The 28,000-nt window shown below is 34.1% G+C and overlaps 3 protein-coding genes and 1 long non-coding RNA gene across 4 annotated transcripts; 2 read left to right on the top strand and 2 right to left on the bottom strand.

The window, feature by feature from the left end:
* Window positions 1-297: 297 nt before the first annotated feature.
* LOC104116367 (uncharacterized) lies at window positions 298-2,183 on the top strand. Its single transcript, XM_009627206.4, has 2 exons — window positions 298-1,332; window positions 1,946-2,183. Exons 1-2 carry the CDS (start codon window positions 442-444, stop codon window positions 1,997-1,999), a joined length of 945 nt encoding a protein of 314 aa, XP_009625501.1. The 5' UTR covers window positions 298-441; the 3' UTR covers window positions 2,000-2,183.
* A 186-nt stretch (window positions 2,184-2,369) lies between these two features.
* Window positions 2,370-5,276, top strand: LOC104116376 (uncharacterized). The gene is made up of 4 exons (XM_009627219.4): window positions 2,370-2,647; window positions 3,490-4,088; window positions 4,426-4,944; window positions 5,043-5,276. Exons 1-4 carry the CDS (start codon window positions 2,404-2,406, stop codon window positions 5,169-5,171), a joined length of 1,491 nt encoding a protein of 496 aa, XP_009625514.2. The 5' UTR covers window positions 2,370-2,403; the 3' UTR covers window positions 5,172-5,276.
* A 1,318-nt stretch (window positions 5,277-6,594) lies between these two features.
* LOC104116368 (mitogen-activated protein kinase 19-like) lies at window positions 6,595-11,976 on the bottom strand. The gene is made up of 10 exons (XM_009627207.4): window positions 11,479-11,976; window positions 10,521-10,929; window positions 10,288-10,415; window positions 10,077-10,136; window positions 9,283-9,432; window positions 9,040-9,195; window positions 8,713-8,924; window positions 8,509-8,610; window positions 7,635-7,777; window positions 6,595-7,305 (listed from the first exon to the last, which is right to left on the bottom strand). Exons 1-10 carry the CDS (start codon window positions 11,500-11,502, stop codon window positions 6,878-6,880), a joined length of 1,812 nt encoding a protein of 603 aa, XP_009625502.1. The 5' UTR covers window positions 11,503-11,976; the 3' UTR covers window positions 6,595-6,877.
* An 11,344-nt stretch (window positions 11,977-23,320) lies between these two features.
* LOC138904105 (uncharacterized) lies at window positions 23,321-27,394 on the bottom strand. Its single transcript, XR_011413342.1, has 3 exons — window positions 26,916-27,394; window positions 24,055-24,228; window positions 23,321-23,817 (listed from the first exon to the last, which is right to left on the bottom strand). It is a non-coding gene; the product is annotated as an uncharacterized lncRNA (long non-coding RNA).
* Window positions 27,395-28,000: the final 606 nt, after the last annotated feature.

The following is a 28,000-nucleotide window of genomic DNA, read 5'->3' as shown; positions in this document are numbered from 1 at the left end:
TAGTTTAGCGGGAAATTCAAAGAGGGTGGCTCCAAAGTTTAGAAATTTGCGCCATTTCAGCTAATGATGTGCTTTAGCAAATTTTTGTTAAAAATTAAAAACATTCAGATGCACGGGGCTTCATCTCATCTAGTGAAATTAAAAATAGTAGTAAGTGAAACTACGCCGTTTCAAGTGCAGAAAAAGCGCAAAATTCTGAACTTTGGAGCCACCCTTTTAAACTTCCCGCTAAACTAAAACTGCAAAACTTCAAATCAAATTGCAGATAAAAATTTAGCAAAAACTCAAAAATATTTGGCTGCTCTCTTCCCGGTTTTTTCTTCCCATTTTTCCTACTTCACTCCTCTCTTTTCACCCTTCACCATCTTCCAATTCTCATACATTTCCTCACTCCCAATTTTTTCTTCCTCCTTCTGTCCCAAAAAAGAAAAAGAAAATCAAATGGGGGGCAAGCTTCAGTTTTTACCTCCAGCCAAAAGATTCATGCTAATGCAACAACAAGAACAACACATAGATAATGCCTCTGTTTCATTTTCACAACTTCCTGCTAAAAAACGAAAATTCTCTCCTGAAAAAACAACCTCCTTTTCCGATAGCACCAATGTTACTACTCTCTGCTTGCCAGCCAAAAAACGTGTTTGGGCTTTTCACCCATTTGACCTCAATGTTGAGTACAACCCAATTTCTTCTTTTGATGATGAGGCCAAAGAAGAAAAATTACCTAAAGAAACATTAATCAGTCAAGCTGACATCACTCTTCAACAAGATGACAACGGCGATGATGATAACGAAGACGGAATTATCTGTGCTATTTGTGAGAGCACAGATGGAGACCCAACAGATCCAATAGTTTTATGTGACGGCTGTGATTTAATGGTCCATACAACTTGCTATGGCCATCCTTTTACCAAGGGAATACCAGAAGGTGATTGGTTTTGTGCACAATGTTTGGCCTCAAAAACAGAGAGCCCAAAGCCCATTACTTGTTATCTCTGCCCCGAAACAAGTGGAGCCCTAAAACCCACTGTGAATGAGGGTAAATGGGCTCATGTTGTTTGTGCACTTTTTGTTCCTGAAGTTTTCTTTGTCGATCCAGAAGGTCGTGAAGGAATTGATTTCAGTAAAGTGCCAAAAAGAAGATGGGAACAAAAGTGTTATATTTGTAAATCCAGAAATGGTTGTGCTATTGATTGTTCTGAGCCGAAATGTCCTTTGTCTTTTCATGTGACTTGTGGGTTGAAAAATGAACTCTGTATCGAGTACACAGAAGGAAAGAACAAGGGTGCTGTTGTTGCTGGTTTTTGCAGAAGCCACACTGAACTATGGAAAAAGGTTGAGTCTTTTTCCTTCTACCTTTGCTTGTTTATCTTTTTTTCTTCTTCTTTCATTTAGCTTGCATATATTGATACTATGACAAGTAAAATGTCTGATTTTTCAGGTTATTTAATATTTCTTGTTACTAATCTTTCATTTTTATAGATGGCAAATTTTCTTATTTTCATATATATCTCTTTTTTGTAGAGAGTCATATTTTTAGGTTACTAATCTCTTTATGTAGATTGTAAATTGCCATATTTTTCAGGTTACTAATTCATCTTATTTATAGACAGTTACTATTTATTAGTAGTTATAATTTAGATTATTTGATAGCTTAATTTTTTTATTTTTTTGCTTTGATAGTATATAAGTTAAACCCTTGGATTAATTATCTCTGGATTAGTTATTTTGGAATTTTTATTCCATCATCCCATTGAGATAAAAATAACACTATAATTTTAGGATTAGTTATATTGCGATTTTATCTTGCTTAAAATAAATTCGTTTCAAATTTAATCCCGTGATTAATTTTCCTTTATCCATTGTACCAAACGATCCCTTATTGTTTTTGTTGTGTTTAGTTTTCAACATTTAATTTTCGTGTTAACGGGTAAATTTTGGTGTGCAGCAACAACAAACTGGGAAGTTCAAGATTGTGCCAAGAGATGAAGTTGACCGATAAGATTATACATGTATGATGATTAAGCAGAATTGCAGATACAGACGATTGAGAATCCTACTTTTTAGAAGTGTATTAGTGGTAGACTAGTAGAGTAGTTGATAGACAGTAGTATTCTGTGATTGTTTAAATTTGTAACCATTTTCTTTTATAGTTCATTAATTGAAGTCTTCCATTTTGTTTCCAACTTCATTGTTAAGTAGTACTTATTAAATGGCTAATTCATACCCGAGAAAATCTGAAAAGAGACTGTTATTTGACTCTATGAGAACTCTAATATTGTAGTACTCTACAAGATTGATGAAAGTCTTATTTGGATAAAGTCTCTATAAATTTCGATCATATCCAATCACAATAACAAATCTTATAAATGGGGTTACCATTGTAATCATCTACGTTTCACAAATATGCTCAATATGGCTTCAAGTTTGCGATTTTGGGTGTATTTCCAAATAGTTTTAGTTATATTATTTTCTGGATCATGTAATTGTAAAGAGAAATCAGCAATAGGAGATCCAGGGATGAAAAGGGATGATTTAAGAGTGGCAATAGAGGCTTGGAATCAATGCAATGAGGTACACGAAGAGGCTCCAAACATGGGAAGTCCAAGGCAAGCTGATTGTTTTGATGTCGAAAAATCTAAATCCAAAAGTAAGCCATTCTTCATTCCTAGTTTATTGACTTCGGTGGAAATAATAATAATTGATTTAATTAATAAAATTCGTTGAAGTAACAGTTTGTTGTTTGCACTAAAAGTTAAATTTTCCGTGATAATCATATGCTGATTCTGATTTACTAAATTGATTTTATGAAAAAGCTGAAAATAATTTAAAACATATAGGATTAAATATTTATTCTTCAATTTTTATAAACAATTAGTTTGTATCTTTATCAAAAGATGGTAAAAATTTATACATATTTGGTGTTTGCATCAAACCATACTGTCATGGTTAAGTGATAAATTAAGGTGAGCATATTAATTAGTATGATTAAGTGATAATCATATTTGCGAAGATACGTGTCATATATTTGTTGGATTGATACAAATATTTTTTACCGTCAAAAGACTTTTTTAAAACTAGAATTAGTGTTATGCTCGTTTTGTATACCATGTGACTCCGAATTTAGTACTCCACAACCTTGCTAAGAAAGGAGTCAATTACTTCAAAAAATATAGGCTTGTATTCGGTTCCTTTATCCACTACATTGTTTAAACAATAATAACAACAAACTCAATATAATTTCACAATTGGATAGTGTGTATGCAAACCTTACTCCTATCTTGTGATGGTAGAGCTGTTTCCGATAGACACTCGGCACTCAAGGACAACATAGTACCACTATATTGTTGTAAAGAGATTATATACACTTACTAAAACCTCTTATCTTTCGTTGTCTATGGCAAGTTATCATGCTTTTGTTTCTGTTTAAAGTCATCAACTTTCTCCCAAAAGAAGAGAAAATATAATAACCATAAAAATATGCTTTTGCAGTGAAACTGGTTCACTTGGTGAACGATTATGATAACAAGCTGAGCATAAACGGTGCCAAAAATCTAGGACTACAGAAACTGGACGTGAATAAATATGCAGCCTGGAAAGAATTGTTCTTGGGATCCAAATGCCAAGTTCAAGATGATCCAAACCCATGGAATTTCTGGATGATTATGCTCAAGAGTGGTAACATGGACACTACAGCTGCTATTTGTCCCAAAAATGGCAAACCATCTCAACCATTTCCACCCGAGTCGCGATTCCCATGTTTTGGCAAAGGTTGCATGAACATGCCTAAGATATACCATAACTACACCACATTACATAGCCATAAGCACTATCTAAAGAAGTATAAATTGAAGGGAAGTTTTCATGGGACATGGGATTTGGATGCTGATATTTGCAAGGCAGAAACTCAAAATGATACTTCCTTTTTCTCAGTTACTTGGCATAAGCAACTTGGAAAAGGAAGCTGGAAGTTTCATCATATCTTGAAAACTTCATCAAAGTACCCTTGGTTGATGCTTTATTTGAGGTCAGATGCTACCACTGGAGTTTCTGGTGGATATCATTATGAAACAAGAGGCATGTCAAAAATAGTAGGTTTCTCTTCCAAATCTTTGCATATTTGATATTCTTGAGATTTTCATTACTATTATACTCTTGTTATACAATGTCTTGAAAGACCTTCAGTAATATAGCATACAATGAAAAAGATCAATATAGGCGATACCACATAGTTGAGTTTAAGTTTTAGTCATGTTAGTACGCTTACTTTAGGTATAATATGCTTAAAGATTTTCGACTTGTCAGACATTTATATGCCAATAGAAAATATAGAAGCAGTGACTGGAATTGAGGCATAATTGTTGTTGTTGCTATTGTTCTATTCTTGTTATACATTCTTATATATTCTGTTTGCTGATATGGAATTAGGTTCCAAAGTCACCAAATTTCAAAGTGAAGTTCAGTTTGGATGTGAAAAGAGGAGGTGGTCCAAGTAGCCAATTTTATCTAATGGACATAGGCAGCTGCTGGAAGAACAATGGGCAGCCTTGTGATGGGGATGTTACCACAGACGTAACGCGATACAGTGAAATGATCATTAATCCTGATACTGAAGCATGGTGCAACCCCACAAATAATCTGAGGCTGTGTCCACCTTACCATACTTTTGCAAATGGAACACGCGTTCATCGGACTGATAAGGCAAGATTTCCTTATGGTGCTTATCATGTGTATTGCTCCCCAGGGAATGGGAAGTATCTTGAGGAACCATTCAACTATTGTGATGAATACAGTAATCCTCAAGCTCAGGAAATACTACAAATTCTGCCTCACCCTGTTTGGGGAGAATATGGATATCCAACTAAGAAAGGGGAAGGATGGATAGGAGATCCAAGAATTTGGGAACTTGATGTTGGCAGACTCTCACAATCACTTTACTTCTATCAGGTACTATATTTTTGGAGCAAAATATAAGTATTAAACCCCTTATACAGGATGAATCATTTCATAACTTTATATTTTCTTGGTTAATGGTTATATTGCAGGATCCTGGCACAAAACCTGTTGAAAGGCATTGGCCATCTGTTGATTTGGGTACTGAGATATATGTTAGTGGGAATCAAGTTGCGGAGTGGATCGTTAGCGACTTTGATATTATTGTGACAGATGAATAGTTTCACTTTTGGTTAGGAATAGTGTGTAGTTTTTTTGCTTGTTTCACTTAGAACTTTAGTACAACTCTGAAGGATTCAACATTCTATTGTTTATGTTTATATCAACCAGTTAAGGCATATGGCTAAGTGTGCTTGCTAAATCATCTATGAAGAAATTAACGCATTACAGTAATGGGAAGGTCAGACTAAACTTGCTTGAATGCTTAGTGAAGAAGGGGCCATTACATTTCAATTATTGTAGTCAAAGTAATTTTTTTTTTTAAATCCCTCCCAAATTAAGAGAATCTACGGTGTTTCTACACTTCCCCTCCAGGGTGACTCGAACCCAGGATCTAACGGTCGTGGGTGGAATAACGGTCGTGGGTGAAAGTGCTTTTACCAACTGAGATTACTATCATTCTATGAAGGAAATGTGTCAAAATCTTTAAACAGTAAAAATCAAACACTTGAATGACTAAGTGGACCATGATGAACGTCACAGTTCTTAAGCCTTCAGACGGTCATGAGACATAAAATATAGTACTACCTTTAAAATAAATTGTCTTAGTTTGACTTGGCACAAAGGGAAGACTTTGAGATATGTGGTCTTAAATAAGTCATAACATTTAAAAAATTTTAAACTTGTGGTCTAACACCTGTAATCGCATTAGTGTGGCAATAAATACTGCTTTGGTGAAAGGCTGCATGAACATGCTACTGATATATCATAACTATACAAGTGTGGAAGACTTCCAAAACTAAGTGGTAGTAGTTTCTATGGAATATGGGAGCCATGTCAATTAGGCAGAAGTAGATACTAATACATCATATACGAAGAATCGTTAGTTCTTTCATCTCAGAAATACCCATGGATTATGCTATACCTAAGATTGGATACAGTGATTGGATTATCATTAACAGAATAGGGAAATGATTAAAAGTGGAAGTCCAGGAAGTAGAATATTTCATGTTGGGAGGCTAGAGTAATAGCATGAAGATTCCTGGTTCGAATCCTGGCTACAGTGCTCAGTGTGAGCTAATCCGTTCCAACTTTGATGGCAGATTTACCCGGTAACTGTGCTTGTCGTCTATACATAGTATGCTGCCCGAAATAATGGCCGAGTGACTGGCATATAATAGTAAGATGAAGATGTCAGGTCCTAATCCTAGCTACTGTAATCACATTTATTCCAACTTTGGTGGATAGGTTTACCCAATAATTGTGATCATAGGCTGTAGAGTGTAGAATATTGTGCTCAGTTTCTCTCCATAGTTGCGCGATAATGCAGGCTTCTGATGGTCCACCAGTCAAGAATTATTGGCCATCCGTCGTTTTAGGTATAGTCATTTTCATTATTTCTAACTTGCTCTCTATTGATGCTTAAGATCTTTATCAATATACGCAGGAAATAAGAAGAGTTGTGCACATCAAAGTGAAGGTCTGTCAGAGGAACTACTTTTTTCCTTCATTAATATCAATGATGCAGTACCTATATATATATATACAGGGCCATAAATACTAACTCAGCAGGGTACACACTAAGCTAAAGAATGCCTATTTAGAGACCCTGACTAATGCCATAATCAATGATTCTTATCTACTGCGTAACAGATTGCTCTTCAAATCTCCCGTGCTGCTTTAATTGAGGAAAATGCACACACCTTCAACTGTCTCAACTACTAGATGGATGTTGTCACTTGATTCAAAGACCATAAAAGATAATCTGCTAGGTTAGACCATACTGAACGGTGCTAACCTCTCTGTGAGCAGCAACAGCAACAGCTGCAGCCCCGACTGCCCCAAACTGTGTTTGTGCCTGTAGTAGTTTTGCATCTATGGCAAGATGACCTCCTAACTGTGCTACCTTGGCCTGTGTATGGTAGTACGGGTTGGTGTTCATATCGATACTCATGCTAGCCGTCGACTTGGCAACCATGCACTGCCCAGGTTGCGGCTTAACTTGAGAGTGGTCCTTCTCTGCTTCGGTTCCATACTTCTCTAGATTTGCAGAATTACTTCTGAACAAATAATGAGGAGAAATGCCATGCGGTGGGAGGACAGGGTTCTGGGAATATACTCTTCCATCAGCAACTTCTTTGATGCTTTTGTCACCATCATATCGTAAAACCGGCCCTACTACTCTTCCGGGTTTGGCTGAAAAATGATAGAAATGGCTATTAGAGAAGAATCCAACATACATGCATCCCACCATCAATAATATTTGGCAAGGGCTTTAGAAAGCAAATCCAATAAGCATACAACATTCTCTAAGTTTTAGCATTACGTATATACTTATTGGGACACCACGTATATATATCTTCTCCTCATCACCCCCCCTTTTACAGGAGGGATAACTTAAGAAGACGCCTTAAGTTGCGTTCTCCATAGCCGAGTAGTGAGTTCTATTTGACATTCATTTTGAAGACGTAGACATAACGGGCATTATTGCTAGGAATACCAGCACAGAAAATGTTTAACCATACCTGTGGGTACTCGAGGTGGTGGTCGCAAAACCTTCTGGTCTGTGACTCTGACGCCAGCAGTTGCCTTTTCTGTTACTTGCCTATGATCAAACATAGGGTTCTGTTGTGTTCTGGGGGGGATGGTACTGGAATTAACCGTAGATCTGCGACACATTTATAAGAACATATGTGAGAAAGCCCCAAATAAACAGACTGAAAAGGAGAGAGCAGAAGGGAAAGGGTAGGAGCCACGCTCTCAGGCTATGTTGTGCTGACTCTCCAAAAATGCTTCCGCCCCACCGTGTCGGATACTCCAAAAATTTACTGCTTTTGGAGGATCCGACATGCACCCCGCCACATTTTTGCTGAGTCCGAGCAACATAGCTCTCAGGCAACAGCTTTTCCAAGTTAATGCACAAGTTATTATTCCAAATTTGAACTTTCTCAGAAAGCATGAAAGTACATCTTCTTATTGTTCAGTCAGGCCACTTCTCTCCATGAAAGTACATCTTCTTATTGTGCTGACTCTCCAAAAATGCTTCCGCCCCACCGTGTCGGATACTCCAAAAATTTACTGCTTTTGGAGGATCCGACATGCATCCCGCGACATTTTTGCTGAGTCCGAGCAACATAGCTCTCAGGCAACAGCTTTTCCAATTTAATGCACAAGTTATTAATCCAAATTTGAACTTTCTCAGAAAGCATGAAAGTACATCTTCTTATTGTTCAGTCAGGCCACTTCTCTCCAGGAAATACAAGAATAAACAAAAGCTCTTTTTGTGGGAGATAAAGTGAACAAACAGAAGTATAAACGAAAAGAACATATTCATGAAGACAAAACCAACAAAATATCATGGATACAAAACCAACAAGACAAACAACTAATGGATCTTACCGTGGGAGAGAGACGTGCTTTCGACCAGGAGGAATTACTGGACCACTTTTACCACTATTTTCCTCGAGATAGGCAAATTGCCTTCTGAAATTACCAATGGCACTGCATATTCAATGATTGTTAAAATATCAATCAGTAACTTAGACAAGATATTATGGTAAAAAGAAAACAGAGACGAGAAATAGTAGAGAAGTATATTACAACCTAGGATAGAGAAAATTAGCACCATCATTTCCAGCCATGTAGTCCTTCAGAAGCTGAGGATGGTACTCTAGTATCTCCCGAAATATTAGTTCTCTAATGTCCTCCTTGGTGACCCTTCGCCGCTCAAACTCGAACTCCAGCTTCGAGATTGGTGGACTAGAAGGTTCCCTCTCAATCTTAGCCAGTCCCTTGAAGTAAGGATCAGCCAAAGCCTAAAAGATAGGAGGAAAAACACAATAAATGAGAATGAAATTAGATAATAAGGACAAGCACACAGAGATTCCATTCACGTAATCTTAACACCACAAATATATGATGGAGAGTTACCTGTTCAGCAGTTGGGCGATCCTTTGGATCAAATGCTAACAACCTCCGCAACAGCCCGAGAGCCAAAGGATCTGCATTTGGAAATTTCTCGGTAAAAGGAACTGGGTTCTTTTTCCGCATGTCTGTCAAATACTTCCTTGCCTTCTCATTGCGAACCTGCACTCAAGAGGGAATGCTCTTCAATCAATTTGTTGTCGGACAATGCTAACATCAACAAAAACCAAATAGACTGATGTCTCTTACCCCAGATACGATATCAACTGATGGTGTCCCAAGAAGATCAGTAATCAAATCCAACTGGTGCACAACACTTTTGCCCGGAAACAATGGTTTCCCTGTCAGGACCTCCGCAAAGATACACCCAATACTCCAGATATCAATAGCAGGTGTATACTGCAAGGAATTCAAGCATGAATTAGAAGACAAATCAGCAAAAATATCAGTAAAGCCCTGGTGAAAAATTGACCCAAGACCTAACACAGTTACCTGAAGAATAGAAAAATCAACTTCCAGGAGAGTTCAATAGTCCTCCCTGAACAAGAACGGTTTTAATCTACACATCACTATTTAATACACTCTGGAACGGAACAAAAATCTGTTATTCTAACTAGAAAGCCCTTCCTTTTAACACTATCATTATACACGACATGGCAACAATACTGAATAACAAGTACCTTTTCACCTTTCTAAAGCATGAAAAGGAGTCTTTACATGATGCCAAAACGGCATCTAAGCAATTGTATCCAGCAAAAACAGGCATGAAAATGCTCTGTGATTATGCATGAGCTATTGCAAGGTGGCTAATTAATTGACAACTAAATATGTAATCCTAAGGTACAAAATAAAACAACGCAAGGAGGGGTGTTGCGATACTTGACAAGTATATTTTTGATAAGTGAAAAGTATTCTGACATTAAAAAAAACCCACCTAATACGAAATTCTAGAATGGAACTCATACATAAGGTACAAAATAAAACGTACTAGCTATTATCGGGGAGCTGAAACAAGCTGGCTGCACATTATTTGCATATATTACCTTAGAGAAGAAAGACCCACATAGCTCTGGTGCTCGATACCACCTTGTAGCAACATAATCCTGCATAATGCGTCACAACGAGACAAAAATGAAGAATGTTTTAGTCAAAGTGAAGGAAAAAGTTCACCATCTTAGTAAAGCTTTAATACATGATCTAAACCAAATCCAAATAATCCTTATATATGACATGTGAGCTAAAATGAAAGCTTACCGTCCAAAATATACTAGTTGGAGTATCACTGAATGCAACCCTTGCCAATCCAAAGTCACATATTTTGAGTTTACAATTCGCATTTGCCAATATATTTTTGGGCTTAAGATCTCGGTGGTACACATTTGCTGAAATGAATATATATCAGTCGGAACGGGGAAAATAAACATCCTTGGGAAAAGTTAATGATATATCATAAATACTAAAAGTTAGTACATTCACTAGACTATCACCTGTGTGCATAAACTTCAATGCTCGCAGCATCTGATAGAGGAAAAATCGATGGTGCTCATGTGTCAAGTCATCGTTGGCCTTAATGACATGGTGAAGATCAGATTCCATAAGCTCAAAAATAACATAAATATCTCGAAATTCTCGTCTTGAAGGTGGTAACATGATACGCTTAATTTCAACAATATCGGGATGCCTAAGAAGTCTAAGCAATTTGACTTCACGCAGAATTCGAATTGCATCAGAGATGTGCTCGAAAATATCAGTTATTTTCTTTATAGCCACTTTCTCTCCTGTATGAGTGTCAATGGCAGCACAAACTACTCCATAGCTTCCTTTGCCTATAACTTCCAAAATTTTATACCTATTCGCATCACCGTACTCGGTGAAGAACTCCACTTCTTTGGAACTCTGTATGATCATTAAAAAGGAATCAGAACATACATTTCATGGTAGTAAATATAAGATGAAATTTGTATGGTGCTCAAAATATATGTTCATGCAATATCAACTTATATTCCTAGATAATCAACCTTTCAACAGAGAGAAATAAGGATTAATTTGTAACTTGAATAGAAAATGTGACCCAACTTGAAAATTAGACTACACAATCATGAAATACTATTTCAGAGCAAAAAGAGGCCAGTCAAAGAACTTAAGAATCAGATCACGTTTCGAATTAACATTGTAGTTAGGATGAACTCAAAATTTGGAATCTAGAAAAGCAAAAAAAAAAAACATTTCAAAAATGAAGACTCGCAGCTGACTCAATAAGTCAATTATGGCTCAACTCTACCTAGATGGGTTCGGCTATATCCATTTCCTCTATATTTCATTTGAAAAAATCCTGTCTTTTAATTAAGGCAAATTAGGGTTCTCTAAGAAATATCAAATTAAGATCTCTCCTTTCTTAAAAAGAACAAAAAAAATTTTTTGAAAGAGGACGAGAAAGTAAGAAACCTTCTTGCGATAATCTTGCTGCATCTTCAATACTTGTTAAACAATCCGGGGAAACCAATAAATTCAAACGGAGGATATCTTGAGGGTATCCGTTTCTTCTCTAAAACAAAAGATCAGATCGAAAAAACCAAATCCCAAAAGAATTAGAGAATAAATGAGAAATAGAATTAGCCGCACTTGCCCCAGCGATACCAACTACGAATAACAAAACGGCAGTCCCTTGTTATTCTCTCCCAATTCACCACCAACTTACTCATCCACTTCTCAATTAACCCAACTTTGATTCTCTTCTTACACTAATACATACATACAATTAAAGACTATCAGTTGAATCCTACAAAACTTTAAAGGAAGAACTGTAACCCTTTTCGGATTTTGGAAGAGATGGGGCAAAGAAGGAGGCTCAATTGAAGAGAAGAAGAAAGGAGAGGAAAACTGGGCGAGCGTTGGGTTCTTTTTAAAGGCAAGCAAAGGCTGTGGCTTTGCGTGTTTCTGCGGTTGTGTTTTCCCCTCTTTTTTATTTTTCGACTTTTCCTTGTTTTTTCCTCTACTTCGACATTTCATTTTGTATGTATGATGTAGCTTGCAGCTTGTTCGGATGTTTGTTTCTAGTTGTATTGATTTTTATTGTTACTTTAAATATTATATTTATTTTAATTATTATTTAAATTTTATTATATCGTATCGTTAATTTCGTCGTTACATAATGACGAAAACGATCGATTTGGTGTGATCGCATCGTTACCTTGTCTTTTTCTCTCAATCTCACCCTTCATTATTATTAAATAATTTTATTTTATCATTTATCCTACTTTTTTATATAATAATTTTACCATGTATCATAATTTTTCTTTATAATATTGTAAGTTTATTCTTCATATTGCTGGTGCGTGATATCATGAAACGATGGCAAACGACACAATCTATCCAAATATTGTATTTATCAAACGATACAATATAATACAATACAGTACGATACGATAAATAATGAAACGATACGTAACAACCATCCAAACAAGCTGTTAGAGAAATATATATTACTATAATTAAATTCGAAAAGATAATTTACCCAAATTTAAATTTAATTAATCAAAAATTGAAGTTTAAGCAATATACTATTAATCAATTTATTTAGCGCTTTTTCCTTTTTGTTTGTTTCTAAAGATCAGCGCATATCTATATTAAAATCTAGTTAAATATATTTATGCTACTGTTAAGATTTGTTGAATGCAAAACCAGATTATTTGGTACAAGACTATTTTATTTATATCTGTCCTATATGTCAAATATCTTGTTTTTAACTTTTACAATCTTTATTTTAAAAAATGTAAAACAAATTAAAGCAGAGAGTATATCTTTTGGACGGTTAATAAATAAAAAAAAATGATATACTTATAAATTAGGGAAAAGGGAGTAAATAATATTATCCGTCCACTTCTCTCTGCCACTCTGTCTCTGCTTCTCTTACGTTTTGACCCGAATTTAAAATTTTAATTCGGTTTAACATTTAAAAATTTTGGTTATGAACATATTATATTTTACAGTTATGAATTCATATATACTATCTATTATAATTTTAATATTTACATATAAATTTAGGTCCGCATCAAAAGTATTGATTCAGCTAAACTCGATAAATGTACGGTGCATCGGCACCTGCTTTTGTTGGATTTTGTAGGTACGAAGTATATGCCAAATGGAAGCCAAGTTGTACTTTTATATCGAAATCTTCTTTTTTTTTTTTTTTTAGAGACTGAGAATATGTATTTCCTTTATTTTATTCATGATATCGATGAAAGAATGTTTAGATAATTTTTGCTGAATAAATGGTCGATGAAAGGGATTTAATCTATTTGGTACTGGTTTTGTTATAGTTTATTTTCTTGACCTTAATTAGCAAACATATATATATATATATATATATATATATATATTTATTTTGAAATCGAACTGCTCATTCATTGATCTCACGATATAATGACTAATAGAGCAAGAATATTGTGCGATCATATTCAGTATTAATTTTATAAAAATAATAATATAAAACTAATATCTATGCTCTTTACCATAAGATATAGTTTGATTGCATATGTAATGAAACTTCAACTTATTACGTAAAAAGGTTTCTAAAATAGTATAAGGACAAAATGTAGATCAAATTGCTATCCACAAAGATTATGTTGAATGATTTTTGATTAATTGGCGAGCTATTGTAAAGATTACATAAAAAGATACTGAAATCAAGTTCATTAATGCACTTACCAAAAGTTCCATTAATACATTAATTTCTTTACTTTTGCTATCTAATATTTTCGGGTGCAGAGCATAATATCCCTTCGTGTTTATTTATTTATTTATTTCCTGTTTGCATTATCCTATTCCATAATGTACAGTATTGTTGTGTTGTCACTATAATGGAAAGTCAATTTCTTCTTAATTAATGTTTTGTAACATAATCTCGGAAGCTGTACATTATTTTTGTCAAACCATGCTAGCGTTATTAAGAGTAAAGACAGAGTCAATTAAATTGTAACCATTCAACTACCGTTAAAAAGTCTATAATGATGAACGGGAACCAACATCCACTTTTCACCTTAAAAAGAATATTTTTGAAATGATCTTGTTTTTTTTCTCTTTTTTCTTTCTTCAAAATTAATGCCCTTTTCTGCTCCTCCCCCTTTTTCTCATAGAATTTTCAAAGATTCATGGTGAAAATTAGAGGATTTATATTTTGATTTAGCTTTGAAGTCATAGCATTATTAGGAGCATTGTTTTACCTTCTCTCCCCCATCATTCATGGGCCGAATTTCACTTTAAAAAGAAAAATTAAAAAAAAAATGCCTTTGTGTCTACTAGGGGTAGGGATGGGTCGGGGCGGATAGAAAACGGATAATGTAAAACGGATAAATTATATGACACAACCCATATTTAATACGGATACAAAATGGGTTAACCGACAGATTGTCACAACCCGGAATTTTCACCTTCGGAACCGTGATGACGCCTAACATTTCACTTGCTAGGCAAGGCAACATTAGAGAATCGTTAAGTCAATTATTATTCAATTCAATAGATACAGCCAATTAAACCAAAATGAAATAAAACCGAGTGCGGAATAACATAAAGCCCATAATATCTGATACAATTCGGATCTGGAGTCACAACTCACGAGCTTCTAAGATTTTCTACAAACAGAATCTAAACGAAATACAATTGTTCTAAATGAAAAGAAACAGAAAAATAAGAGAACTAGAAGGGGACTCCAAGATCTGCGGACGTCATCAGATCTACCTTGAGTTTTTCGATAAGCAAGTTCAGACTGCCGAGTCTCGCGATCAGCTAGGGCGGTACCAAAATCTGCACAAGAAGTGCAGACTGTAGTATGAGTACAACCGATCTCATGTACTCGTAAGTGTCGAGCATAACCTCGACGAAGTAGTGACGAGGTTATGACAAGACACTCACATAATAAACCTGTACAGATAACAGTATATGTACAAGAAAATAACAATAATAGCTAAACATGTGCTATTGGGAGGGAGGCATGCTAAGGGGATACAAGATACGAGAAATACAGCAGAAATGATAACCATAACAGTCAATATGCCTTTAACCAGAAAAAGCAATTAAGCACAATGAAGAAAATTGCACGGCATCACCCTTCGTACTTTTACTCTCAACCTCACAATGTAAACCAATAGATACGGCACGGTATCACCCTTCGTACATTAACTCTCATAACATGGCACGACATCACCCTTCGTGTATTAGCACTCACAATATGGCACAACATCACCCTTCATGCATTAACACTCACAATATGGCACGGCATCACCCTTCATGCATTAACACTTACAATATGGTACGACATCACCCTTCACGCATTAACACTCACAATATGGCACGACATCACCCTTCATGCATTAACACTCTCCCTTACTACATAACGATGAACAAGTAATAGCAGAGAGATAGAATCAACAAGAACAAATATTATTTCAACAATGGTTCCATAATACCAATCTCAACTTTGGAATCAATACTCAATTATCACAAAAGCTCGTAAACACAATAAGAGCGGCCAATTTAGTAAGTAACTAGTCTAAGCATGGATAACAAGATCAAAGTAAGCAATAAACTACAAGGAACAAGTCTCACCCGCATGCTTTAACCCGACAACAACGCATAACTACTCGTCACCTCACATATACGTTGTACCCAATATCTAAACATGTAGCAAATAGACAATTAAATCTTAATCCCTCAAGTCAAGGTTAACCATGATACTTACATCGCTCCAAAGATCCACTCAAAGCTCAACCACAACTTTGCCTTTCAAACAAGCCTCCGAACCAATAGAATCTAGCAAATTACCAACCAAACGATTCAAATTAAGCCTTAGGAACTACCCACGATTGCAAAGAATTCAATTTAGGTCATCATTGAAAAAGTCAACAAAAGTCAACTACCGAGCCTGCTTGGTCCAAACCCGAAATTCGGACCAAAACTCATTTACACATTCACCCCCCGAGCCCAGTTATGTAATTTATTTTGAAATTCGACCTCAATTCGAGGTCTAAATCCCCATTTGACAAAAATCTCTAATTCCACCCAAAACCCCAATTTCCACCATGAAAACACTAGATTTTAGGTTGAAATCTTAGGAAATGTAATGAAAGATTGAAAGAAAATAGGTTAGAATCACTTACCAATGATTTGGGGAAGAAGAGTTCTTTGAAAAATCGCCTTTAGGGTTTCTAAGTTTGAAAATTTCAGAGAATGAACAAAATCCCGTTTTCTCAGCTATTTGGTCGGTTGCAGATATCGCATTTGTGACCTAGGATTCGTAAATGTGAGCCCCGCAAATGCAAAGAAACAGTCGCAAATACGAAGTCCCTTCCATTCATGTTGTCATCGCATTTGCGATGATTTGTTCGCAAATGCGAACTTTGACCTTCCGCAAATACGCCCGTTTGATCGCAATTTCGATCATTGTACCCCCTGCCCCACTTCGCAAATGCAAAGTTTTGTTCGCAAATGCGAACTTGAGGTGCCCGCAAATGCGAACCCATCAGAGGTCGCAAATGCGAAGTCTGACCTCGCAATTTGCGAGGTATGGGCCCTACACAAAAAAACTGAAGCACACCAGCAATGCTCTAAGTCAAATTCCACTCTGTAGCCTGTCCGAAACTCACCCGAGCCCTCGGGTCTCCAAATTAAACATGCACACAATCTAAAAATATCATACGAACGTGCTCGCGTGATCAAATCGCTAAAATAACACCTAGAACTACGAATTGAACACCAAATGAATTGAATTTTCAAGAAAACTTTGTAACTTTTATTTTCACAACCGGACGTCCGAATCACGTCAAACCAACTCCGTTTCTTACCAAATTTGACAGGCATGTCATAAATATAGTATTAGACCTATACCGGATTCCGGAACTAAAATACATACCCGATATCCAAAAAATCAAACATTGGTCGAACATTTCAAAATCATTAAGCCTTTAACTTTCAAATTTCAACAAAGCGCGATAACTCGGGCTAGGGACTTCCGAATTCGATTTCGGGCATCCGATTCTGTTTGCTCAAATTGTTGACCGAAGTCAACTCAAATGGATTTTGAGGCAAAATTTTTATATTTTCTCAATTTTTAACATAAAAGCTTTTCGAAAAAATAATCGGGTTGTGCACGCAAATCGAGGATGCTAGAATGGGGTATTTAAGGCTTCATAGCGCATAATTAGGTTTTAAAACATAAGATGACATTTCGGGTCATCACACGGATAATATGGATATCCATGACTTCTTGAATCTCCCAAACTTGAGAAACCCCTAATTTGAAGCTTTACAAAGATAAAAGTTAAACACATTGATTATATATTGGTTATCTATTTTCTAAGTATATACTATGATTCTTATCCCTATTTGACATTTTTTTTTTAAATTCATACCAACCAATTTTTTAATAGATAATATGAATGGATATCTGTTTTCTTTTAACCATTTTTCCACCATTGGTGTCTACTATTATCTTAGTTTAATTTGTCTTTATCTTTAAGAAGATAATAGAAACGTAAAATCAAACCTAATTGTCTTTGTTCAAGTTTATTTTCAGCGTCTATATCGCATTAAATGGTTCGGAAAATAAAAGAAAGAAACTTGTGGCAAGACATTTCCCTTGCGTTTCATATGGATATATATTGAACAATAAAAGTGGCCGAATTATAATTCTAGAAAATGAGATAAGGTTGTTCTCTTATCATCCATTGACCACATCTCTATTATCTTCATTAATTGTTTTTTTTTCTAAAGACAATTGAAAATATTAACTTAATCGGAAAAAAAAAAGAAGAATAAATATATAAGCGGGCTTTTGTCGGTGATTGAAACAATGGAGCAACTACAAGTGTGTTCACAAGTGAAATATTCTATTGAATAATTTAGTTTAGCCTTTCAATTATTTTCTTTAAAAATACTTAAAATGAAATGGCACTAAAAATGATAAAGGTAAAAGATAGTCAACATCACGTGGCTCATTAGATTTGAGGTCCCCTTTGTTAGGTGCCCTATCAACCCCCACAATGGTTAGAATTGTAGGGTTGGTGAGGTTTGTGGGGTTGGTGTGAATTAAAATTTGATTAAATGTTAATGTATGTTTATATTATCAGTATTTTAAAGTTATTGTATGTTCTTTACAAGAAACTTCAATATTTCATTAATTAAAATAAGTAAATTTAGAAAAGAACTAATCCTTCTTCCAACTCATAGGACCGTATTTGATTAGACATAATTATATAAAAAAAGGATTTTTACCTAACTATACTATATTAGAAACTTATTTACTTATGTTCTCTATATTTTGTAGATTTTAATAAGTATCTAGGTTTTTTTACAAGTTATGTAGATTGCTCCCAACCCATTATTAATGCCTTAAAGATATTCAATTACATCCTTTCCTTTTTTTTCCTCTCCTATTCTCTCTCCTTTATTTTTACATCAAAATCCCTTAATCTATGCCCAAAATCTCCATCTTCTCTCTTCCCATCATTGCCGACAGCTTTATATTATTAAAAAATTATTAATTGCATCGTTCTTTTGCTGGGAGACTGGACAACACTAAAAATGAAGAAATATTCAGGAGTTGTATGATAAATGTATCATAATTGTATTTGAATTGTATCAGATACATCAATGCCTAAAATATAATCGTATCATACTTGTATCACAATTGTATCTAACTTGTATATGGTATATTAATACCCAAAATAATACTTGATACAATAAATATATAATTATCATACATTTGTGATACAAACTGTGAAATTTTTCACGAACTCACAACTGCTCGTAATAATATACAATGGATATATAATTATCATACATTTATAATACAATTTCTTCAAAAATTATGATGCATATACAACTATAATACAATCGTGATACATTTCTGAAAAATTGTGATACAATTATGATCTTCATCTTCTTCAAGTTTCAATCAGAAGTCTACACTAAAAATATAATATAATTATATTATAATTGTATTAGTATTATATCAAGTATTGTTTTGGGTATTGATGTATCATATACAAATCGCATACAATAAAAAATTTAGAAAGAAAGAAAACAAGATTCAAAACTTACCCACAACTTGATTCTAGAGCAATATTTCGTATTTCATCTACATTGTGTCAATAAAAATGAGAAATTTTGGATGATTAGTAAGAAAGAGAAAAACTGGGTTTGAAAAGCTTTGGAAAAGGAAAAGAATCGACAATTTGGGAGGATAAGTATAAAAAAATTAAGAGAGAGAAAATATTTTTGAAATTCCTTTGGAGAAGGAACATAATATTAAATGTAGGTGTTATTGAAAATGGGGATGGGTGTCATGTAACTGATAGGCTAAATTTAAGAGATCTTGAATTTTCTCTTTTTTATTTATGATGTTGTATATAACTTGTAAATATAGATATACAAAGTAATTAATAAGGAACCTAAATAAAAGTTGATAAATATGTTTCTATTATTGTATAGCTAGGTAAAAATCTCTATAAAAGACTTTTAAATTTTTGGTCGACTTTTGAATTTTTGGTCTTAAACAACCCTTAATATTTTTCTCGCTAGAAAACATGCTACCATTAAAGATAATTAAAAGATTAAAATTGATTTCATTTAAATATAGAAACCTATCCCTCTTTTTTGAACATACTAATAAAAATTAGTATCACATAAAATGAAGGCCAAACCCATATGCAACCCATTCAACTTGGCTCCATTTTTTATTTTGGTACTCTATCTCAACCTTGTTCCATATTGGGCCTCTAACTCTATTTCTTATGTTTCATTTTAACATTAAAGCTGAAATCAGTGCAAAAAAATATAGCGCGTGTGTATACACAAATATGAGGTATAATAAATATTCAATTAAATATTGCCACCTAGTTTTTTCATCCTTTATTTTATATAAGCTTGAAGTTTGAAGTAAATCCATGTCTCAAAAAAAATTAATTTTTCATAATGGAATGGATATTTGTTCTTGTGGATTTCAAGTTGAACCGAAAGTATCATGGACACCAAGAAATTCGGGCCGGGTATTTTAGTATTGACCCGTTTGACAAGGATGAACTTCATTTAATTGGATATTTATTATACCTCAAATTTATATATACATACGCGTTATATTCTTTTGCACTGATTTCAGCTTTTGTGTTAAAATGAAACATAAGAAGTAAAGTTGGAGGACCAAAATAGAACAAGCTTCAGATAGAGTGCCAAAATAAAAAATTAGACCAAGTTGAATATTTTTTTTTTCACACACTCCATACATTGAAGTTCATAAGCTAGTGACCTTTATTCACAATTTTAGTGCACCTTAAGGGCCCTTCCATGGTTCCACTCGAAAGTCACTTCCTAATCTCTAACCTTACTTCTTTTAGTGACTAAGTGTCTTAGGAGGTAAAGGTTCAACAATCTCAAAATAAGAACAACTAGGAGTACGGTTTATAATGTGGTTGTCAAGGAAACGGTCTATAGGCTCAAAGGGGCTAGCAACGGGAAAATTTTATTTGTTAGTGACAAGCACCTTTATGGTCAAGCAAGAAACGCCTATGTCATCTCCTAGACTAGCACAACTTAATAATTTCGCGTTGATTAACACACAGGGCAAGTTCTAGACTACACATGATAGCACATAATATCAATAATCCTTATACACACATGGCACTTGACTCATTCAAGACGGTTTTGTGTGACTCTCAAGTCAAGCAAGCATATCAAGTTGAGAATTTTTAAGCAACAATGCACTAGGTGGCATACAAGTCAATCAACTAAGAAAATGGCGCCAAAGAGTAGGCTACTTAATTTACTTGGGCATTACAATTCAAATCATATATGCAGGAAGACATAGCGCATGCCCTAACTTAACTTGCCAACACCAAACATGTCAACAGGTACCTCAAAGCAATCTCAGTTTTCTCCCTTATCATACTCCTAAAAAAAACTAAACTAAATTTTTCGGTTCGAGCTACACCCTTGGAAAAGAACCGGTGTCGAAAGAAAAACCAAGGAATACTACCTAACTACCTAAAAAAATAAAAGGAAATCTTTTTGGTATTTTTAATCGGACTTTAATCCCTCAAGAAAATTGTCTAACAGATCCATTGTCGGGAAAAGTCCAAAAATAAAATTTCAATTTTTTTTATTTTTTTAAATCTTTTTTTAATTACTACTACTACTATACTACACCATTAATTCTACTAACTATGCTATTAAAAATAATAAGCTAACTAACAATAAAAAGATAAGAAACTAACAATATACTAATATAATACTATAGAAAGAATAGAGAATCTTTCACCCCACACTTAAAAGAGTGCAGTGTCCTCAATGCACACATAAAGTAAATATAACAAGGGTGGACAAGAAACTCCTTGAAAGACCAAAGGCCGAAGCAATAGCAGCTCACAGGGTACTCATACTTCTCCCATGGATGGTCCTTTGTGCGGGTACCTCACACTAGTTCCAACCATCTGGCTCGCTTTTGCACGCTTCCAGTGACTTTTCTTCCTATGCTCATAATCCTACAAAACAAAACAACACTACAAAAATAATAAAATAAACAAAAATAAATAAAGCAGTAAAACTGGGTTGCCTCCCAACAAGTGCCTAATTTAATGTAGCGGCACGACATGAACCGCTTTTTGCCTCCACCTCGAGCTTATGAATTGAGCCCCTAACATGGCATCTAGTATGCGGCTATGCTCCAGTGGTGGGGCTACAGCGATAACCATGCAAAGTAATAAATTTTTAACTCTACACTTCTCGGCCTTTAGATGATGAATGTAATTTTTACTTTTTGGCATAACAAATTCAAGAATATAGGCACTCTCATCCTCACCCTTTGACCCCCTCATTGGATCAGATGGATCGATTACTATCTTACTATCTAAACACAATGTGGAAAAATGATTGGAATGAGATCTAGTGCGCCATAACTCATGAATTGTACTACTATTTATATCCCCATATATACACACACTCAAGTCTCCCAAAGTAATGTTATATATTCCCTCATATGACTCTAGATCATTTTTCTCAACATTGGCATCCTCAAGAAAAACATGATCTAATGACTGGTTTCTCGTTTTAGCTCCTCAATTTGGTCTAGAAGATTTTTTTCAGCTTCACACAACTCATCATTAAATTGTTGGCCATTACACGCATCAACCTTTGCATTCAAATTTGCATTCAAGTTATGTAAAGCCAAACCAAATTTATCAATTGTATGTGCAAGATCATATCTCTCCTTAGACCAATCATTCACAAATGTTGTCAGAAGACAATGTCGTTCCGCATATTCCCTTAATCGAGAATATTCGTCCCAATACCAACCCTTACTCTCATATTCAAATTCAGATTTTCAAGAGTTTAGGTCATGACATGCCCAAAATGACGGGCCATATAAGTCTTCCATCAACCAAGAGTCTTCATCAATAACCTTACCTCCATATATTTCATCCCCAAATGTCATGGTGAAAGAACTAGAAATACACTAAGAGAAAAATTAAATAATTATAAAAATAAAATATTTACAAAAAGAGGAGGAAAAAAAATCTTGTAAAGATAAAAGTAAAAGCCTAATATAGAAAAATAGTTAATTTCTAAGTCCCCGGCAACGGCGCCAAAATTTGTTGCGGCCAAACGCACACGCAAGTATACGCGGTCGTCAAGTAATAAAGTGACTAAAAGTCGGATGTCGAACCCACGAGGACTTGTGATTAGCTATTAACTAAATTAGACTATCCTAATTATCTAAACAAGAATTAAACCTAAAAATATTTGATTCTAAACTAATTAAATAAAAAAATTATAAATAATAAACTTTGAACAGAGAAAGAGCTAATTCTTATGATATCAATGTAATAAAAACGATCTAGGGTTATGGGCTATCTAACAATCCTATTGTATTATTCAATTGAATTGACCGACTAATTTATCTAGCTTATTGGTTGATAGGGTTAATATTGCTCATGAGAATCTGTCGAATTCTTACTTGCCTATTCAAGCTAACCTAACGCCTATATGTCTATGTAGTTAGAATCAACAAGAATGCATTTATAATTCCTGTAAATCAACCAAGCAAGGTAGTTATGTATATGTCTATCCTAACCACGAATCCGTTCCCCGATGATCGAGTTCAAGAACTTGCTCTACTCAATCCTATATGCAATCTAGAATTTCCACTTTCGAGTTCAATTCTAGATTCGTAGATAGTATTCAATTGGTGATCAAACAATTAAATAATTAAGCGCAAGATTGAATAAATAAACCAATATGATAAATCAAGAAGGAAAAATCAATATCCGAATAATAATAGTCATGAAAGAACCACAACCCTAGAACGTGAAGTTTAGCTCCACATAGACATGGTAGCCAAACAACAAATCATACAAAGAAACATAAAAATTACTAAGTTTGGTGGAAGAAAGATGAAACTTAATGAATTCCGGCCTCCACGGCGGCTCTGTGTTGTGTTTTTTCCCTAAAAAACGTCCCCCTCCCTTTAAAATAGGTTTAGGTTGGCTTTTATATGAGTTGAGGGCGTCTTGGGGTCGAAATAACCGAGTCCCGATCGAAATAGGACATGTTCACGTTTTTTGAGCGTCCAGGGCAGCGTGGGGCGTTGGCCGTGCGCTCAAATATTTTAGCTGCTGTAAATTGCGTCACAGCCAGCGCCCCACGCTGGCTGTGGCCCTCAAATTTTACTTTTTGCCTTTTTGTCCCGATTTCATTCCAGTTCGCGCCCTTTCGTCCCAAATTGCATCCGAATGATCCCTGCACATAGAAATACAAAAATTTAGCACAAATAATCATATTAACCATCTCAAATCGTCGAGACATGAGCAAAATGTGAGGCGATATCAAAATATACATACATTAAGCCGATTATCACGCTGTATATGTATTTGGCCTAAAATGAAATAGGATTAATACTACTCCTAATATTTATTTTTTTATATTTCAACTATTTTCAGACATTTATTTAATTTAAAAGAATAGGAAAGAGACTACCCAAAATATTGGCTGAAGTAGATTGAGAAAAGGTTTGGGTGGCGGGCGTGGGGTGATGACGTAAATAGACAAGCCACGTGTTTCTAACAACTTGCAAACAAACGGCAAGCGATTCTCTGTGATCTTGCTCCCTTGCTTTGCCTTCCTTTTCTTTTTGTTTTCCTCCACTTGTCTCTGTCGTCCAGTTAGCACTCTTTATTATATAAAATCAAAGAAAAAAACTTAACTAAATTTTAATAATTTGTTCGAACTTAATATATTTATACAAAGTATGAACATAGTTTAATAAATTATTAAAACTTTTGACACATAAATTAAATAAGTATATGTCCTATTCATTCTTCAGAATAAACTTTCAACACAACTTTTAAAATATTGATGATGATAATTCTTTTGAAACATATTTAAAAAATATATTTTGAAGCAGCATGAAAGAAGTTGACGTGCGCAAATTAATCCGGACTCAAAAATAAAAATAAAAATAAAAATAGAAGGAACAATAACTAAGTATGTGCACTTGGTCATAGACATTGGTTGTTGCACTAATATGAACCACAAAAATACGTCATATGCTCATTTTTTACTTTTGTTTTTTTTCCTGTTGAGTCAATGGTGGTGGGAGTATCTTATTTTATATTCAAATGGCATGTTCTTGGATTCTTCACATCACTACGAGAACTTTTTAGTTATTTCTCTATGTGGTCCGTCCTTATTTGTCTTTTAGCTTTTGAATCATAATCATTTCGATGCTAAGTGGATTTTATGGGGTATTATTTATAATTATATATACTCTTTTCCTACTTAATTATTGCTTCATCTAGGGGACATATATCTTTTGTGCCCCAATTGCTCTCTACTTGTTTGTGTAATATCTTTTGCAATATTATTGAAGGGGAGCCACCAATAAAATTATCTCTGTGTAATCTATAGGTTACAGATTGATCACTAATATTTACATTAAGATAAGTTAATCCGATTCAGAGACGGATCCAAGATTTTAGGTTTATGAGTTCCTATAAAAATTTCGAGTTAATATACAATACTAAATGGATGAACGGATTGAGTTCTAAGCTAAATATTCTTATACATTTAATGAATTTTTCAATATAAATACATGTTCTAGACAAAAGCTATTGGGTTCATGGGAACCCGTAGCTATTGAACTGGATCTGCCCCTGATCCGATCCATTCGTTCGTAAAGCTATTTACTCGATCGTAGATATTTTTGGAACATCTTTTTCACTGTAGGCAAGGTAAAACTAGATCAACGGCAAGCTTACCTTTCAGGCGCCTAAATCACACTCCTGGATTGCTACCCTTACTTGAACTTTGCATAGACGCAAGATGATTTGTACATAGGACCTGCTCTTTTCTTTGCAATTATTCAATAGTTAGAACTTCATCATCCCCTTAATAAGATTTGAAATTAATCCTGTTTCCTATTAAGTTACCGACACGATTCTTAATCTTGAATATTCTAAAACATTTCAAATATATCTATACATATCTATATATATTACAGCGACAATGAATTTATACACCATTTATTAGCTTTGACAATTTTAATTCACATAATAACAGAAACTATGTCATAATATATGACTTTTTATAATCAAATGAGTGCCGATTAAAGTGATAGATACAAAAACAAACTACCTCAAACTGCTAGAAAGCGTCTCAAAGTTAACTAAGTAAGTTTCCACCCAATAAAATCACTTAATAGATGGAAAAACTTGCTCAAATTCAACCTATCTCGTCAATAGTTTTGTTTTATTAGAAGAGTTGGCTCGTAAATAGTTTGGGAGGAAAAGATGGAAGAGTGTAAACTTTAGATTAAAACTATAAAATTTAGTGTATGCAAACAAAATTGCAATCATTAAAAAGAACTACTAATGACAGAACCATTGAATACAATTTTCTTTTTATTTTGTCAATTGCAAAATTGACCTTAACTCGCCTATGCTTTTATGTAGCCCTCGTGTGTTTTTTTCCCTTTCCTCTTTTTACTTTTTTGCCACACCATAATTGCATAAAACGTGACTAAAGATGACCACAACTTTACTGTCAAAAAAACACGGCGTGTTACCCTTTACTTTTCCCTTTGTCGTTTCACTTAAGAGTTCTTAAATCACATTCACATTTTGATAATCATATTATATAAAAAGTACTCATAAGTAATTCTATTTAATAGTTGATAATGTAAAACAAATAGTAAGTAACCTGTTAAAACATATTAAACTATACTACAACAATGTTTCCAATATAATCTCACTGGGGTATTAAACTATACTGATTATGTAAAAACAATGTTACGCTATCAATGTAATTACTCAAATGCTCTTCAAATTAATATTTCAGTTAAAATTGTACTCTCTTCGATTCATTTTAATTGATATTTTGCCTTTTTTTTGTTAGTCCACAATATTTGATTTTTTATATATCCAAAAGGAATTAATTTTTTTTTTTTCAAAGTTGCCCTTAGAGTAAAGAGCTTAGGAGTATTTGTTATATTTTCGATAAATAAATTAAAGTTAATATGATCAATTTTAATGTTAATTAATACTTCCTCCATTTCAATTTATGCGAACTCATTTGATTGGGCACAAAGTTTAAAAAAAATGAGAAGACTTTTAAACTGTTGTGTAAAATGAGGCACATATATTTTGTGTGGATATAAATCATTGTAAATTATTTCCAAATAGGGAAATGAGTCATTCTTTTTTAGCATGAACTAAAAAAAAATAAGTTCACATAAATTTGAACGGATGAAATATTAAAAAATAAATTCTTTAATTTATGTAAAAATAGCTAAAAAATCAATTGAACTAGACAGAAGGGAATAGTCATTTGACCCGTCTTACCTGGGAAAACCAGAATTTCTCGAAATAGGCTGCCGTTGTATTTGCACAACTTTTTTAAACAAAAAAGACATGAGAGAGAGAGAGAGAGAGAGTTTTTCAACAAATTTTCCCGTTACGGATTAGATAATCGAGTCCACTGAACTGTTCGTAAAATTCCAACAAAAAGGACCTCCTTGCGTTGCGTGAGTTATATTGGAAATAATTGGACCTTTTCCCAAGGCTTTGCGACTGATATTTTGGACTTGTTTTTAACTTTAATTCAAAAGTCTGAGGAGTATCTTTCTTTCTTTCCACCGTTCCGAATAACAAACAAAAAAAGAGCACGTTATTCACTTTGTGTTTTATTAGCCAAATCATTGCATTTGTCATTCATAGAATGACATGACAAGCAAAACCAGAAGTAACCGCTAATCAATCTATCACTCTCTTTTTGCAATTGAGCGGCTTTGGTACATCTCATATTGCCAAAATATCTACATGGATTTGAACAGGTGAGAATGATACAAATTTATAGGTTAGCTGTGAAATATTACTATGCCCATTAATTTTTGGTAACAATAGGTGTACATTTAACTCTCACCTAAATTCGCAGCGCACCTACCACTGTAAGCGCACGTGGATTCGACCGAGTTAAATCCACAATAGAATACTTATAATATACATTAACCATAAATAATTTTTACATTATTAGCCCCTAAAAGAAATCCACGAATAACCTTTTAGTAACTTATTTGACGGAGATTTTGATAAAATATTATTTGACTGATTCATGAGAAAAATGAGTAATGTTTTGTTGCGAAGAAGAAGTTGAAATTTGCAATGTCTCATAGAAGCATAAACATAATAATATTTGATAGGACTAAATACCCTTATTAAAATTTATGTTTACCAAATTATGCCTCCTTAATTTGGCCCATCTTTTTCTCAGTGACGGGTCTAGAGGGAAGCCACTAAAGCGAAGGCCACAATATTTTCAATTGTATACTATTACATATTATATTATAAAGTTATTAATTAAAGATACTAGATTTTATACTTTTTTGTTTGGAATGTGATAAAGGTTATTCAAATGAAAAGCTTGAGTT

This window comes from Nicotiana tomentosiformis, unplaced genomic scaffold (genome assembly GCF_000390325.3).
Source record: "Nicotiana tomentosiformis unplaced genomic scaffold, ASM39032v3 Un00376, whole genome shotgun sequence".
Classification (NCBI taxonomy): domain Eukaryota; kingdom Viridiplantae; phylum Streptophyta; class Magnoliopsida; order Solanales; family Solanaceae; genus Nicotiana; species Nicotiana tomentosiformis.
This window is presented reverse-complemented; position numbering and strand designations above follow the sequence as displayed.

Excerpts from the sequence above, each read along its gene's own strand:
- LOC104116376 (XM_009627219.4), top strand. The coding sequence starts at position 2,404 with ATGCTCAATATGGCTTCAAGTTTGCGATTTTGGGTGTATTTCCAAATA. Across the intron at positions 2,648-3,489 it reads CGAAAAATCTAAATCCAAAA|TGAAACTGGTTCACTTGGTG; the intron begins GTAAGCCATTCT and ends ATGCTTTTGCAG. Across the intron at positions 4,945-5,042 it reads AATCACTTTACTTCTATCAG|GATCCTGGCACAAAACCTGT; the intron begins GTACTATATTTT and ends GTTATATTGCAG.
- LOC104116368 (XM_009627207.4), bottom strand. The coding sequence starts at position 11,502 with ATGCAGCAAGATTATCGCAAGAAG. Across the intron at positions 10,416-10,520 it reads ATTGAAGTTTATGCACACAG|CAAATGTGTACCACCGAGAT; the intron begins GTGATAGTCTAG and ends TATTCATTTCAG. Across the intron at positions 8,611-8,712 it reads GCTAATTTTCTCTATCCTAG|TGCCATTGGTAATTTCAGAA; the intron begins GTTGTAATATAC and ends TTGAATATGCAG.
- LOC104116367 (XM_009627206.4), top strand. The coding sequence starts at position 442 with ATGGGGGGCAAGCTTCAGTTTTTACCTCCAGCCAAAAGATTCATGCTA. Across the intron at positions 1,333-1,945 it reads ACACTGAACTATGGAAAAAG|CAACAACAAACTGGGAAGTT; the intron begins GTTGAGTCTTTT and ends TTTGGTGTGCAG.